Raw genomic sequence first — 15,894 nt, forward strand, 5'->3', positions numbered from 1 at the left:
AGGAAGAAACCAGGAAACAAAACAACCCACACAAAAATAAATCAAGCAAGCAAAACATCAGTAAGAGACAGAAATTGCCAAAACCAAGTAAAAATGAAGCCAAAATGTCCATTAAAAACAGTATTGAGTTTGTTTTTTGTTGGTCAACTTCTCTTGGGCATAGGGTCTGCTCTGGTTGGTTATTTGGTGAGATTCCACTGGGGGGGGGGGGAGGGACTATTTTTTCCTTTGCCACTGGGTGGGTATTGATTACAAATAGCTTTTTGTTTAGGGATGGGGCTCCAGGTCCACTCCCCTTCTCAGTGCTGGCACCCCATTTGGCTTTAACCTGTGCAGATCTTGTGCGTGTTCTGTGCATCAGTTGGCATCAGTTCTGTTGTGTCTGAAAGACAGTTTCCTTGGAGTCATCTGTCACCCCTGGCTCGTACAATCTGTCTGTACTCTCTTCCATGTTGCTCACTAAGCACAGAGGGATTCTATAAAAACATCCCGTTTAGTACTGAGTGTTCCAGAGTCTCTCAGTCTGTGCATATTGTCCAGTTGTGAGTCTCCATGTTAATTTCTGTCTACTGTAGGAAGGAACGCCTCTGATGAGGCTTGAACAAGGCACTGGCCTATGGGTATAGCATTATGTCATTAGTATTAGCATTATGTCATTAGGAGTCATTTAGTTGCTCTGTTCCTTTAGCGAATAATAGCAGAAGTTTTTCACCTAGATCCATGTCCGATCAAGAGATACCTTAAAAAATATTCTTTTGGGAGAACTGGGAGTATAAGGTACATACTTAGTCTGTGTGAGGCCCTAATAAAAACATTTTATGCTGGTCGAGGGCAAATGATCTTCCCAAAAGTTTAATGATGAGCCAAGAACTTGGGATTAGATTTAATGATTCAAATTCTAAAAAGCCGTTTTCTTTGTATATTAATACCTAGGAATTCCCTGAGTTAAAGATCAAAATGAATACATGTCTTTATCAGAATGTGAAGGTATAAAGCAACTGTGAATTAGTTTCTTTGTGTATTAATACCTAGGAATTCACAGAGTTAGAGATCAAAATGAATGCGTGTCTTTATTAGAGTGTGAAGGTATAAAGCAACTGTGAATTTGTTTAAATGAAAGATGTGTTTATGAATAAAAAGTACTTTTCTGCCTACAGCCTTAAATTACTATTAATTAAGCACTATGTAATGTAATAGATAATTACTGTGCTTTAATATGGATGCTTGTGGATTTGCTAGTCTTTCTAAGTAGCTATTGTTGGCTAATAGTCTTTGGGGAATCATTCATACAGCCATTCTGGCTCTAAATACCAGTGGGACAGACGTTTCTGAAGCATGGCTGATATAAAATAAAATGCACTTTTATTTGAAGTGTATCATTTTGATTATAGTTTTTATTCATATCACAATAACATTCAGAATCTTTGCACCAGAATAAAAAAAAAAAAAAAAGCGGGGCTGGTGAGATGGCTCAGTGGGTAAGAGCACCTGACTGCTCTTCCGAAGGTCCAGAGTTCAAATCCCAGCAACCACATGGTGGCTCACAACCATCCACAACGAGATCTGGCGCCCTCTTCTGGAGTGTCTGAAGACAGCTACAGTGTACTTATATATAATAAAATAAATCTTTAAAAAAAAAAAAAAAAAAAGCTTGTTATGTGGAGGGAAATTTTTCAGAGCAATCCAGTAGCTTAAAAAGGAAAAATTAGAGTCGGGCATATGGGAATCTGATCTATTTGGGGGAATTTTAACTATTCTGTTCATCAGAGTTTTAACTGGAGATGTTTTTATATGGTCTTGTTGTTTTTATTTTAATTAATATTTCAATGACAAATAATTAGGTAAAAGCTGTTGAATATTAAATATGGTTTGTTGTAGCTTAGGGGGAAATAGTATTTCTGGGTCAAAGCTTTTCACAAAATATTGTGATATGTGAGCTGATTAATTGAACTGAATGCCAAGTGGGTTACCCCCATCCAACCAGACCCTCATAGTGACTCAGTTATCAAAGGCTGTTTGGCATGGAATGGCTGCTTATGTCAAAGTTAATGGTGTTCTTTTTAATCTCAGCTACTAATGGAATAAATCTTGATCAGAGAATAATTTCTGCCTCATTCAGTCCGGCTGAGTGTAAGAATATCTCAACCTGTCTGTCACATCAAGTGTCTTAAATGTCAGACATTTGAAGCTCCTGATATAGTTGTCTAGTGCTTTCTCAGTATTGGTAGCTCTCTACCTGTAAGTCACAGGCTACTCCATGGTCCTTGCTGTCAATGTTTTGTGCCATATGCAAAAAAAAAAAAAAAAAAAAAAAAAAAAGGCAGCTTAACTTCTTATTTGAACAGAGAAGTTAAATGTTTTTATAAGGGGCTGAAGTGATTGCTCCGTGGTTAAGAACACTGACTACTCTTGCAGAAGACCTGGGTTTGGTTCCCAGCACACACAAGGCAGCTCACAACTTCCATAATTCTACTTCCAGAAGATCCAACAACTTCTGTCTTCTACAAGCACCAGGCACACATGATGCATATGCATATACATAAAATAAAAATAAATATTTTAAAAGTTTTTAAATCAATCACAGTTAGCATAATTTTGTTATATATAGGGAGAGTATACCAAAATAATAGCTTTCAAATGCATTTCCAAGTTACCATAGTTTTTAAGCCATCCTGTATAAAGTTGGTTTTAGTTTCAAATATTTTAGAAGCTAAAATAGAGGTCCCTATACATCTCCAAATCTCTCTCTCTCTCTCTCTCTCTCATGATAGTTACTAATATTTTAAAAACTTAGGCTGTTAGGTTAACTGGTTGGGGCTTTGCCTGTTTTTTATAAAGAGAGACTGGAACTGTTCTGTAAATGCAGGCTGTATATTGTCTGATCAAGCACACACCATGTCTTTTTATACAAGGCTTAACTTTTACCCAGCAAAGCCTGTGCATACCTGTTTGGAGACTTTCTTTTTTTTTAAAGAGTAGCAGTAAATCAGACCAGTGATTTGCTGGCATATTTGCAGTGATCATTGGAAGTCTAGGCTTACAGTGAGTTTTAGGTGCCATTTGTCAGAGATTGTTTTGATAAATAACACTATTAACCTAGAAATGTCTTCCCTTCAATGCTGGGGATTGAACTTAGGGCATTGTGTAAACTATAGCTAGTCAAATTAGCACCTTAGTTTGTGTTAATGGCTTCTTGCAATTTAAAGGCAAATTTAGGCTGAGACTATGGGTTATGGGTCACTCACTACTGCCCAGTTTATTACTGTTTCATACATCCAAAAATGTACTGTTCACAATATGAAAGATAAGGAAATTAAATCGTGTTGTAAAATGAATATTGACTAGGCAGAGATACTTCCGTGAGGCTACTTTGCATTTTACATACAATTTCTGTTGTGGTAGAAATTCTGTGGCACTGGAAATTGTGTTGGGAGCAGGGGTCAGGGTTTGTCCATTTTACAGCCCCATATCACATGGAAACTTTTCAAAGAACACTCAAGACACAGGTGAAAAACAAACAAACAAACAAAATGGATTTAAGGGAGCAAAATGAGTCAAGTCCCATGATCAGTGTGTGTAAAGTGTCACACTATAACCTCTTATTTTACACAGTAACTGAAAATACAAAGTTACAAATAGAATGGGGAAGAAGCATGGTCATGGTTTAGGCTAGAATTGTTTCCAGTTTTAAGGGATTCAGGTCAGGCTCCACCCTAGAAAGAAAATCTTGCATTATCTTTTTCTGACTACCTTTCTTGTGATGTTGATACAAACCTAAGGGCCCATGGGTTCTCAATAAACACTTGCCATCGACCGAGCGTGTCATAGATGCGTTCGAACGGTAAAGATGACTTGAGACCTGGTGTGTGTGTGTGTGTGTGTGTTGTGGGTTTTCTTACCCTCATTCTTGCCCTAAATGATAACAAATGGTTTTAGAAAGTCTTCCTTTATCAGAACATGAAATGTTTCACTCCCTGTACAACTGGATTGTATACCTCAGAAAGCTTAGGAGCTTCATTTCAAAAGCATATTCTTTTTTTGTTTTGGTTTGGTTTTTTTTCGAGACAGGGTTTCTCTGTGTAGCCCTGGCTGTCCTGGAACTCACTTTGTAGACCAGGCTGGCCTTGAACTCAGAAATCCACCTACCTCTGCCTCCCAAGTGCTGGGAGTAAAGGCGTGCACTACCACGCCCAGCTCAAAAGCATATTCTTTATGCATTGGTTTTTCATAAACACCTCTACTCCCAAGTATAATTGATCTCTTAGTAAGTGGAACAACATAAGAATCGCATACTGTAAAAGCTTTGTCAGGAAAAAAGACTTTGCTGTTTGAAGCATTCTGTGTAAAGAATTTTTTCAAAGCTTATCTTTAGTAAATAGTGCATTTGTGCATAGAATTTTATGCCAGCCCCTATCATTCGCAGTGTTTTGGCAATGGATGCTATTCGGGTGCCACCTTGTCCTTTCTCTGCCCACACCATGTTTATTTTCTTCCTTTGCAGAAACACTCCTTGATGACTTCCTCCTCACGTACACCGTATTCATGACAACTGATGACTTGTGCCAGGCGCTGCTAAGACAATATCCTTCATTAACTGCAGGACACCGTGCTGGCTTTCTCTCAGAAAGATGTCCCACATTAGGAATTAACTGCCTTTCTTAATTTACTCAACCCACGGTGGAGTGTGGCTATGTTAAATATTAATGCAGTGATATCCATGGTGAAGATGGAACGGGACAGGGCAGACAGGGGCAGTGGGGGATGTGCTGCTGCTGCTGCTGCTGCTGCTGCTGCTGCTGCTGCTGCCGCTGCCGCCGCCACTGCCGCCCTTACATTCCGTTTGTGGGCAAAGTGTACTGTTTAGAACATGTTTGCTTTATTTCTGTTTCTCATGGTTGCTTAGGAAGCTGGAGGTAATGTTGCCTTCTGGATAAACCCAAGTCAGCAGGTCAAGAGGATTGACAATAACAAACAATAAGTATCCTTATAGGAGAGTCAGCCACAGCCACTTAGAGTCAGACCTCCTGTGCAAATGAACCTCCTGTGTGTGTGTGTGTGTGTGTGAGAGAGAGAGAGAGAGAGAGAGAGTGTGAATGAGTATGTTTGAGTGTGTGAATGTGTGTGTGAGTGAGTTTGTGTGAGTGAGGGTATGTGAGTGTGTGAGGGTGTTTATGAGTAAGTGTGTATGTGTGAGGGTGTGTGTGAATAAGTGTGTGTGTGAATGTATGTGTGAATATGTTTGAGTGTATATGTATGTTTGAGTATTTGAGTGTATGTGTGAGCATGTTTGAATGTATTTGAATGTATGTGAATATGTTTGAGTGAGTATTGTTTCTGTGTGTGTGTTTGTTTGAGTGTGTGTGAATGTGTCGCTGTGAGTATGAGTGTGTATATGTATGTGAGAGTGTGTGTGTGAGCACATGTGTATGTTTGAGTGTGAGTGTGAGTGTATGTGTGTGAGCAAATGTGTGAATATGTGTATAAGTATGTGAGTATGAGTATGTGAGTGTGAGAGTGTGTGTATGTGTGTGAATGTGTGTATGTGAGTGTGTGTGTGTGTGTGTGTTCCTCCCCATGGGAAGTCTATCCCCTTCTCTGGATGCAGTTATCTTTTTGGAATGTTGCCACTCACTGCATGCTTTCCTCAAGTGTCAGATGGGATTAGAAGGTTAACTGCCTGCTAAGAAAGCCTTATAGTTTTACTCAGTAACCAGAGAGAGAGAGATGCTGCATAAAGGCCATAAGCCCACATAAACTGACTAGAAGTCTCCAACAGGGCTTCTTGCCTCACTCTGCTTAGAGAAGATGCTTCAAAAGCAGTTCAATATTTAATAAATTAATTTAGTTAATTAATTTTATTGCTGGTAATAATAAAATTAATTATAGCCTTTAAGCATTTTATAGAAACTTTACTGCTTTTATTAAACCATACTAGAGATTCCATTTCAATTCACACAAAATGTTAAGGAAAATGGGTTATATGGCAAAGATTTTATTAAAACTTAATAATACCCATTTAAAATTCATTACCTGTTAAATAATTGTTACATGTCTCCCAACTATACTGCATTTTCCTATCAAAAAGAATACCTTAGGGCTGGAGAGATGGCTCAGCCGTTAAAGGCTAGGGTTCCAACCAAAATATATATGTGTGTGTGTGTGTGTGTGTGTGTGTGTGTGTGTGTGTATGAGAATACCTTAAATATTTAAATGTGTTTAAAAAATGGCGTGTCTATTAAAAGACCATATAACTATCTACTAGACTTGGTGGCACATAACTGTAATCCCAGCACTCAGAATGCTGAGACAGGAAGATCACTGAGGTCACGACCAGCTTGGGTGTAGACACCTGTCTCAGAGGAAAGGTAGAGCTAAGAGATGTCTCAGTAAAGTTTGAGGATCTATGTTTATTCTCTAGAACCAAGGTAAAGCTAAGCTTGGTGGGTGTGATCCTGGTGCTGGGGAGGTGGAGACAGACAGAGCTGTCAGATTGCTGGCCAGGTAAGTCCCAGGCCTGTAAGAAACCCTGCTTCAAACCAGTAGATGCTGCCTAAGGAATGTCATTCATGGTCGGCCTCTGACCTCCACCTGCAGGTGCACACACACACAAACACATGCGCACACACACAGAAGCAAAAGGGTTTATATATTGATATACGTATATATGAACTAGAAATGACACGTATGCACATATTAACTGCTTTCTTGCTTTACTGCATCCTCTGACTAAGCAAAAATACAGATATTTTGACAATGTCTAAAATCTAACTCATAAAACTAATCTTGAAACGTTAGTTTTGAATTTGGAAAATTTCAACAATATGTTTCCAAACTGTTTAAAAAATCAGCAGTAATAAGAAGCATGTCCTATAGCAAATTAGATGCCTTCAAACTATTGACTTCAGCAATGATCCTAATATTTGTTTAGCCACTTAATAATTTACTGCCCCTGCAGATATTTCTAAAGAATGTCTGAGGGTCTCCTTGGATATCAGTGATTTCAGTCTTTAACTAGGACAATTTTATGAAATTTTAGTTATTTTTGCAACCTTTTGATTATTAAAATCAACAAAATGGCAAACATTTTAAACTACAAATTTTTCTGCACAGTCATCTTTTGTTTCTTGCCATCTGTGGAATCAAACAAGCCACAATCAAAGCTATGACATCTGTATCAAATATCAATTTTGGGTCCTGTCTTCATGAAGATGCTTACTGTATTCCACTACTGTGGGCCCAGGTCATTTTTGTTTGTTTTTCCCATGATTTTTTTTTAAACACTGTTTATAGATTTATGGGGACCATTTTACAGGGCTTGGATATTTTATATGGATATTTTCATTGTAATAGGATTGGATGGCTTTCGACTTTTATCATAGTAAAGCACATTATTGAAGCTCATAGCCTGGGCCAGCTAATATTCAGTGCATTACAAAGAACCTGCAGCTCACCCAGTGCCCCTCCCCCACCACTGCATTTATTAATCAGTATGATTATGCCTGAGCAAAATATAAAGGGACTTACGCCCTACCATAACAAAGCAGAACTCAAAGGCAAACTTAATGAGTGAGCGTTCTAAAAAGATACATATATGGTAGGGAACATGAGGTTAAGAAAATAAATATTAATAAATATAAATTTAGAATAACAGTTGAACGCTTGTGGCCTTGAAATTGCTTTATTCTGCTGATGTAGGTGGGACTTAAATACGACATTTGAATGAAGAGAAGCTCAGATCTCCACTAGAAAAGAGAGTTGTTGGGTGTTTCACAACTGACTGTGTCTTCTTCCTTACTAGATATTTTTAAAAAGAACACATGTGCAAATGGAAATAACATAGGACTAACCTTTATATTTGCCTTTCAAGAAAAAAACTAAAAGAAGTAGACACTTTTGGGCGTTTTTATTGGTTGGTTGGTTGGTTGGTTGGTTGGTTGGCTGACTTTATTTCACAAGTAGACTTTAAAGGTGGCCTCAGCATATTCTTGCAGGTTAGGGTGAAAGTGAGTCATGTTTTTCCGCGCTTACGAAGTCTGATGTACAACTCATTTCTGTTTTGCAGCTGTTCGTTGGTACTCACAGATATGCAGTCTTGATGAACCATCTCCTAATGCTTCTACGTCTAGTTAGCTTTTCAACACCATTAGGATGGCTGAGGGCTGGGAATGGTGGTGCACACCTGTAATCCCAGCACTTGGGAGGCAGAGGCTAGAGGATGAAAAGTTGAGGCTAGCCTGTGCTACATGAGACTTTGTCGGGGGCTAGGATGAAGAGGCTAGAAAGATGATCATTTTGAGAGATTTAAAAAAAAAAAAAGATGACCTTAGACAGTGCTGAGCTCTTGTTTCATTCCTAGGCTTTAAGCTTTTTACTTTGAAGTTATTTTAATAATGTAGTTAACACATGGTCATTACATATAAATTAGGAAATGTTAATTATTATACAGATATTCTAAAATCTCACTACATTGAAAAGCCACTGTTAACCATCTGCATGACTTTCCAGTTAATTAAAATATTCATGGGAGCATTATTAAAATATTCATATAAGCATTCTTATTAAAATATTCATGTAAACATTATTAACCTAAGTAGATAATGCTGCTAGGTTTTTGTTTTTGTGCTCAACAATATACCATGAATGTTCACTTCAATATATGTACTTCATACTGGGCCCTGTTTTTATGGCTGCAGAGTAATTTATTTAATGAATATCTAATCATTTATTTAACTGACTTCTTGCTGGAGCATTTAGGCCTTCCCCTGTTAAGTTTTTAATTTACATTAATGAAGGTGAAACTCTGCAGCCCTTTATACCTATGTCTTTGCACGTTTATCTAGTCCTTCCTTTCTTCAATAAATCCTTAGGAGTGGGCATTCGCATCAGATCATAAACTGTGCTCCCGACAGCTGTGCTCATCTGGAGCAACTTTAGAAGTAACTGGTTTTTATAAAATATGAATTTCTAAAGATCAAAGATTGCCTACTCTCCTTCTGATGTTCCTCACTGAAGCAGTATTCACCTGTGTGGTAAGACAGGCTCTTCTCTAGAAGCTACTCTTGAAATCAGTGGGCCACCTCATGTCGCTTTGAACTGACATAAATCCCATGCTGCTGAGGGGCTTTGTCAGCAGCTGCCAGTGTGACAGACCAGCCCTCAGCTTCAGGACGACAGCACAGCTTCCCACTGGGGATGCCGCGTTTGCTGCGTCTGCTTTTATTCTTTCCACAGCCCGCCTTCTGTTCTCTATACTCAGGTTCTGTCCTTTTACCTTTTATACAGTTCTAAATTCTTTGGAAAATATACTTCAGCCTATTTTGTAAAAAATTGGTCGCATGGGCCTTTTCACATTTTGTATTCCAACAACACGGTACTCTTTCTTAACCATGTGCACCTATTCTGCCAAGAATAAGAATAAGAATCAAGGGGAAGAAGAAAACTCAGATGTCCCTTGTCGGAAGCGCAAGGTCTTACATCTGGTTTCCCAGTGGATTTCTCTGTACAAGGACTGGCTACATGAAGATGAGCATTCAAAAATGTTTCTAAAGGTGTGCCAGCGCTTTCAGATATTGTGACATGATTGATTTTATTTTCAACTCTGTGCTTCAAAAATCTCATTTTTGGTCACTCAATTTTTGTGTCCGATTCAGTGAAAATATAAATTCATCTTGACTTCCAATACCTGGCATTCTCTATATAAGTAGGAACTCAATTTTTAAAAATTTAAATATATTATGAAAAACTATGCATGGAAGTTTTATATGTGCCAATTTTGGGTGGGTTGTTTAAATCATCAGAATTTTCATTGTGAGTTAAATAACATAACGCCAAAACATACTTTAAGATTTGATGCTACTTAATGTTAGATATATGATAATGTTAAAATGACAATGTCTATACAGGCAAATAAAACTTAGATATGTATATTGTATTATTATGTGAATTTTAACTATAGCCTATGCTTGAGAATTGTATTTGAGAATAGGCTTTTGACAATATACTTTGAGAACAGTAGGAATCTGAAAGACACTAACCTAGATAAAGCACCTTGTCTAAATATTGATAGTTTACGTGGAATAGAGCTTGACATTGTGTGCACAAGTCAGCACATAGAGAGGATAGAGTGGGATTTTAGCAAGACATAGAGGAAATGGCGTTGAACTTAACATTCCTTTTAGGCTTCCAGTTAAAAGCTTATCTCACTGTCCCTCTGCCTTAATTCACGTTATTTCTTAAGCCCACTGGTTATTTTAATATATTTTCCTTCCAAGCAGTCATGCAGATATTCTCTTTTGAGATCCGAACTACTCATGGATGTCTGTAGTAGCCAACTAAGAGATGTCTGTTTTCAGCATCTGCTACAGTCTTTAAAAGCAACCAGGTCGTTGAGTGGCTGGAGACCACATTACTTCCTGGAATAAGATAGCCATTACCTGAGACTTTTTCTTCATTGGTGGTGTTGGGATTGAACTCAGGGACTTAATACAAACTAAACGTGTTTGGCCACTGAGCTGTATGGCCAACCCTATCTTCATTGAAATCCTCACAGAATCCTCACGCTAAATTGTTATATTTGCCATTTGTCGTCTCCATCCTCTCCACAGACCATATATAGGAACGTGCTGGATGATGTCTATGAATATCCGATTCTTGAGAAAGAGCTGAAAGAGTTTCAGAAGATACTTGGCATGCACCGCCGTCAGTGAGTATTTAGCTTTGCTTGTAGCAGTTAGGGAACACAGAAGCAAATGAAAGAATTTTGGTCCATTGTGTATAGAAAACTAATTTTTAGCATTTCTAGCAGTAAATTGTTTGTTTTTATTTTTTATAAATCAAAATAAAAGAAAATGAATCAGACTCCAGACCTTTCCTTTTTTATTTTATGTTTTCTATGGTAAAAGCAGAATGAGCCATGACAGCCTGAGTACATAAAAATAGTAAATTATTCCTTAATTTTAAGTCACATATTTAGCTTATTGTTTGGGGGCTCTGGGCAATCTCTATGGAATAGGGAAGAAAGGACTTATAAATAGGTCCCAGTGAGTCACAGAGAATTACATAGGCTCAATGTGTTATGAGATCTGAGAGGTTTCCATATCGGTTTAGAAAGATTGGAGAAAATCAATTTCTCTATTAACTGTTGGCATGCCCAAGTGTCCCATAAGTAGCACTTGTAAATCTTTCAATATGGCAGCACCTGACTTTTCTAGGTTTTAGCGGCATCTCTGTTAATTTTGTATATGAGACCATAGGGTCCTTATTCGGTTCTGAGATGCAGTCTTTGCCAAGCTTGTCCAGTTTGTCCTGCAGTTGCAAACGAGTGCACCATCATCAAGCTAGACACTTTTACGACTTGGGCGACAGTGAGTGCACTTCTTAGGAATGTCGGTTCAGGCCAGCCAGATAACTGGTTTGAGATTTAAAGCCTGATTTAACTGCAGTGAAGGGTCCCCATTACAAATAAAGACATGTATAGATTAGTCTTAAGCAGCATGATGCGTAAGCCTTCATCTCAGGTTGTCAGAATTGCATCCTGAGAAAACAGGTGCAAGGTGGGACAGTGTTTTAGAAATGAATGTGATAAACTATGGTGATCACAGTCTGTATCCTATTAAATATGAAGATCCTAGTTAATATTGATGTGAAATTATAAATTAGTAAATGAATCAAAAGGGGAAAGGAAAGAAAGATAAACCTTATGACAATTAATCTCTCCTTTGGAGGAGGTCTGTACTATAAGGCAGAGCTGTTACAGTTGGGAAACCTTAATGCCTGGCTTAGTGCACTTAAATAGATTAACCATGTCACTGAAATCTAGTACATTCCATTAAAATTTTACATTAGAGTGGAAATGGCAAATTGAAATGAGAAAATTGGGTTAAGATACAGTTGGGCTGGAGGTGAGGGTTAGGGTTAGCAAGCCAAAGCTGTGGGTCATCCCCCAACACAAATACAAAGAAAAGGGGGTCCCCAACACATGCACACACAGATGGGGTCTCCAACACACACACACAGAGAACAGGGTCCCCAACACATGCACACAAAGAAGGAGGTCCCCAACACAAGCACACACAGATGGGGGTCCCCAACACACAGAAGGGGGTTCCAAACACACACACAGAGAGAGAGAGAGAGAGAGAGAACAAGGTCCCCAACACAGGCACACACAGAAGGGGTCCCCAATACACACAAACACAGAAGAGGGTCCCCAACACATGCGCACACAGAAGGGGTCACCAACACACACAGAAGGGGATTCCCAACACATACAGAGACAGGGATCCCCAACACACACACAGAAGGGGGTCCTCAACACGCCCACACCAAGAAAGGGTGCTTGCTTATTTAGTATAAGACTATGACATGTCTTTCCATTTTAGAACGAGACTTGGGCCCCAATGTTATGCTCATTACAGTTCTCTGGATGGCCAGTGTGTGACTTTCTGAGTATATGATGAGTACCTGGTGTGGATGGTTAGCCTGATGGTGTGTGCAGCTCTCTTCAGAGTGGAGATAGCCATCGGGGCCTCCAGTGATGCAGGGTCAGTGGTTAGAGAGGCATCTGTAGAACTGCACGGTGTCCTCAGTTCTGCTCTACAGACCCATCTAGAGACGATGCTGGATTACTTAGCTAGAAAATGGTTCCACCACGGATCTATTACTACACGACAAAGTCTTTTCTTGTTAATACGTGTTGCTTTTCAAACAGGGTAGGGGGAGAGAAAGAGCACCCCTACCCCCTATTCATGTCTACTGTGTTTCAATAGGCTGACAGGCCCAGTTTTCCTCCCAAGTATTAGCTTTACTTTCTGGAAGTAGAAAACACAATGCATGTGTTCAGTAGCTACCTTCTATTTTTTTTCTCCTGTTTCATTTGAAACTTAGAACACAGTGATAGATGCATTATACATAGTACATTAATAAATAATGTGTTCTGACTTTGTATTTTGTTTTGAGATGGTCTGTAGTCCAGACTGCCCTAAAATTCATGATGTAGTCCAGACAGATCATCATCTTGCCTCTGCTTAGCCTCTGGAGTGTAGGGATTACAGACATTCACCACTATACCAGAGTTATTTTGTCCTGGGTTTTTTTTTTCTTTTTTTTTATGACATTTATTTATTTACTTACTTAGATATTTACTTACTTGTTTGGGTGTGGGGGTATGCCACAGTGTTTGCTGTGATAAGACACCAACAAAAACAACTTAGAAGGAGAGATCTTACTTGGCTTAAGATTGCAGTCTATCATCAAGGGAAATCAAGGCAGGAACTTAGAGATTCTGTGGTAGGGATATGGGGGATGCTGCTGATGGGCTCGTCCCCTGTAGCTCATCCCCCGTAGCTTGCTTAGTCTGCTTTCCTGTATAACTCAGCACCACCCTTAGGTTCAGTTCTGCCATCCCACTGTGTAGATCCTGGGCCGTCAGGTTTGGTAATTAGTGATTCATCTCACTGGTTCCGCTTCGCCTTCTTTAAAGAATGGCATTCTCTACAGTGTTCCTGCGAATGAGTCTTCTGTGGGAATCTCATGTTTTACCTTTCTCTTTGTAGCACTGTTGATGAATACTCACCACAGAAGAAGGTAGGCAAAGGCTTTCTTGTCTGAGGGAGACGGGGAGGAGGTGTGGCTCACACAGCTTGCCCTGTCCAACTTAAAGTGAATACTGCCCCTAGTCGATCAGGGTGAGCTGGGAAATCCAGGGATGCAGCTGGCCTGCACTTTCCTGCCTTGCTGTGTTCCAACCTATTTGTATATGGACCTTTGACTTCTCGACAATGTGTATACTTTTTGGTACATTTTAAAGTCTCAGAACTTCCCTGTTGTTCCCAAATTGATAAAAATTTGAATTTTAAACTGCTCATATCCCTCCCTCTGAACCCAAGTAAGAATCTTAAGTGAAGGATTTTCTTACTCCGAGAGTAAGGAAGTTTTCTGAAGAGTTTCACACTTTGACAAGAGAGATAGTAGCCGGTGTGTTTTATTTCCACCGACCTTGAGAGGAACACAGGAGAGGACAATGGTCAGTGTTAGGTAGAATGGGGGTAACCCTGGTAGCCAGTGCTGGGAGTGGGAAATGACCTCACAGAGTTCTTCAAAGTGGAAAAGGCAGGAACTGAGATTGTTGTAACTGTGTCTCAGAGCCTGTGTTGGGATGGAGACAGTGTCTTCCTAAAGAATCATGAGTGTTTCTGGAGTCTCCTCTAGTAACAGGCTCTGAATAGACAGAGGAACTTTATGCCTGCTTTGGCCTTGGCCAAGCTCCACTCTAAGGCTCACAATCCTGACGCGTACATTTGTTGATTGAAGGATCTCCAACTTTATTTCTCTTAAGATTGGATGGGTAGATTTTTATATGTTAAAAAAAAAAATTGGCTAGTTCTTTTGGAACATGTTGGAAACAGCTCTGACTTTCCAGAGGGCCAGAATCCATTTGTTCATTGTTCTTCTTCTCCCTCTTCTCAGAATAAAGCCCTTTTCCACCAATTCAGTCTTAAGGAGAACTGGCTCCAGCACAGAGGAACTGTGGCAGAAACAGAGGAAAGTGAGTAGCCTTGTACAAGAGTCGCCTCCTCCTACAGGATCACATCCTGCCTGCAACTGTCACTTCTGGAAGTCATTCCTCTTTGACTAGAATGCTAATATCAAATATTAGCATAGCTTTTCTTCCTTGGTTTGGCTGTTAGGTTTGTTTAGATAATGCAGTGTTCTTTCAAAGACCATGAATATTCTAAATTTGGGGAGCAAGAACAGGGATATATATATGCACAGAGCATTCCAGTGTTCTGCAGTGCAGATACAAAAGATGCTGCAAACCAGCTTTTTCTTCCTTAAACCATCACTCTAGATGCCTCATTGTCCAGGTTTGACCTGAAGGGCCACCAAAGCCAGTGTGTAGAGCCTTAGCTAAGTCAGTCCCTGAGACTTAGAAAAGACAATAGGAAAAGAAGAGGATAGGTGTGGGAGAAATTCCCATGTGGTTCCTCGGCCTGCCACTTTCCCAGAGTGTACATGACAGAGTCAGTGCTTAGGACTTCTATCAGCCCACGGAGGCTGGGCATTCACCAAGCATGAGTGGAAAGTCCTTGTTAGCAACCTGCATGTGCTAGTGTACTTTATTACTGCAGAGTGAGTGGCAGCAGAGGTTCCTTGTCTGGGCAAAGACTGAAGGAATGGCAGGAGAGAGGGGAAGTAAAATGCTCTTGAGAAGTTTCACACACACCTTTCTCTACACACTTAACTTCAGCATGTCAAGGCTTACTATCTGTTCAGCCTTTTGAACAGTTCCAAAATAAAACATCTTAGTTTATTCTGTTGTGTGGCACTTTGTCTAATGGCTCTGGCCAAAAGGTTTCTGTTGTCTCGTGTTAACTGTCATCTGCCCCAAATGAAAGAGCAAATGCAATTACCTTACCTCCTGATTTGTTAATCGCTGACCTTCCTTGTCCATTTCTCCTATAACTTAATTGTAGAGTTTGCTAAGCTGAGCTTCAAAGAGGCTCAGTATTGCAAGGCCCTCCGGCCTCTCCCTGTTCATCAGTTTATTAAGCAAGGATAAACTCAGCCTCTATTTAGTAGCTGATAGACTGGATCTTTGTTCAGAGTCTCCACTTTGAGCAACCTAACCCAAGCAAAGACTGTCAAGTGCCTGACGCAGGGACTGTGTTTGCTTGCGTTCAGTGGCGGCAGCCCATTCTCTTGCTTTGCTGCCTTTGCATGTATGGAAATTATCCCTGGGTTTAGTTCAGTGATGCTATTTAAATAGAATGTAAAATTCTCTAAAAGCCATAACCCCCCTGCTTATCATTGAGGAAGTATACAGCACACTAAGTACATCATTGCCCTGTTTAGTCCAAAGAGCCTTGCATTTATAGGCTAAGGGAAGATGTTGTA

The 15,894-nt window shown here is 39.6% G+C and overlaps 1 protein-coding gene across 1 annotated transcript in view; it reads left to right on the plus strand.

Annotated features, from left to right (window-relative positions):
* The window catches only part of Rapgef5 (Rap guanine nucleotide exchange factor 5), a 239,294-nt gene that overhangs the window by 183,606 nt on the left and 39,794 nt on the right, over positions 1 to 15,894 (plus strand). Inside the window, exons 12-16 of the mRNA XM_085830724.1 lie at positions 4,502 to 4,580; positions 9,395 to 9,548; positions 10,605 to 10,702; positions 13,554 to 13,584; positions 14,467 to 14,545. Coding sequence (XP_085686850.1) covers positions 4,502 to 4,580; positions 9,395 to 9,548; positions 10,605 to 10,702; positions 13,554 to 13,584; positions 14,467 to 14,545 — 441 coding nt within the window. The remainder of the gene's footprint in view (positions 1 to 4,501; positions 4,581 to 9,394; positions 9,549 to 10,604; positions 10,703 to 13,553; positions 13,585 to 14,466; positions 14,546 to 15,894) is intronic.

Source organism: Mus caroli, unplaced genomic scaffold, assembly GCF_978045245.1.
Source record: "Mus caroli unplaced genomic scaffold, Mus_caroli_1 scaffold_14, whole genome shotgun sequence".
Classification (NCBI taxonomy): Eukaryota; Metazoa; Chordata; class Mammalia; order Rodentia; family Muridae; genus Mus; species Mus caroli.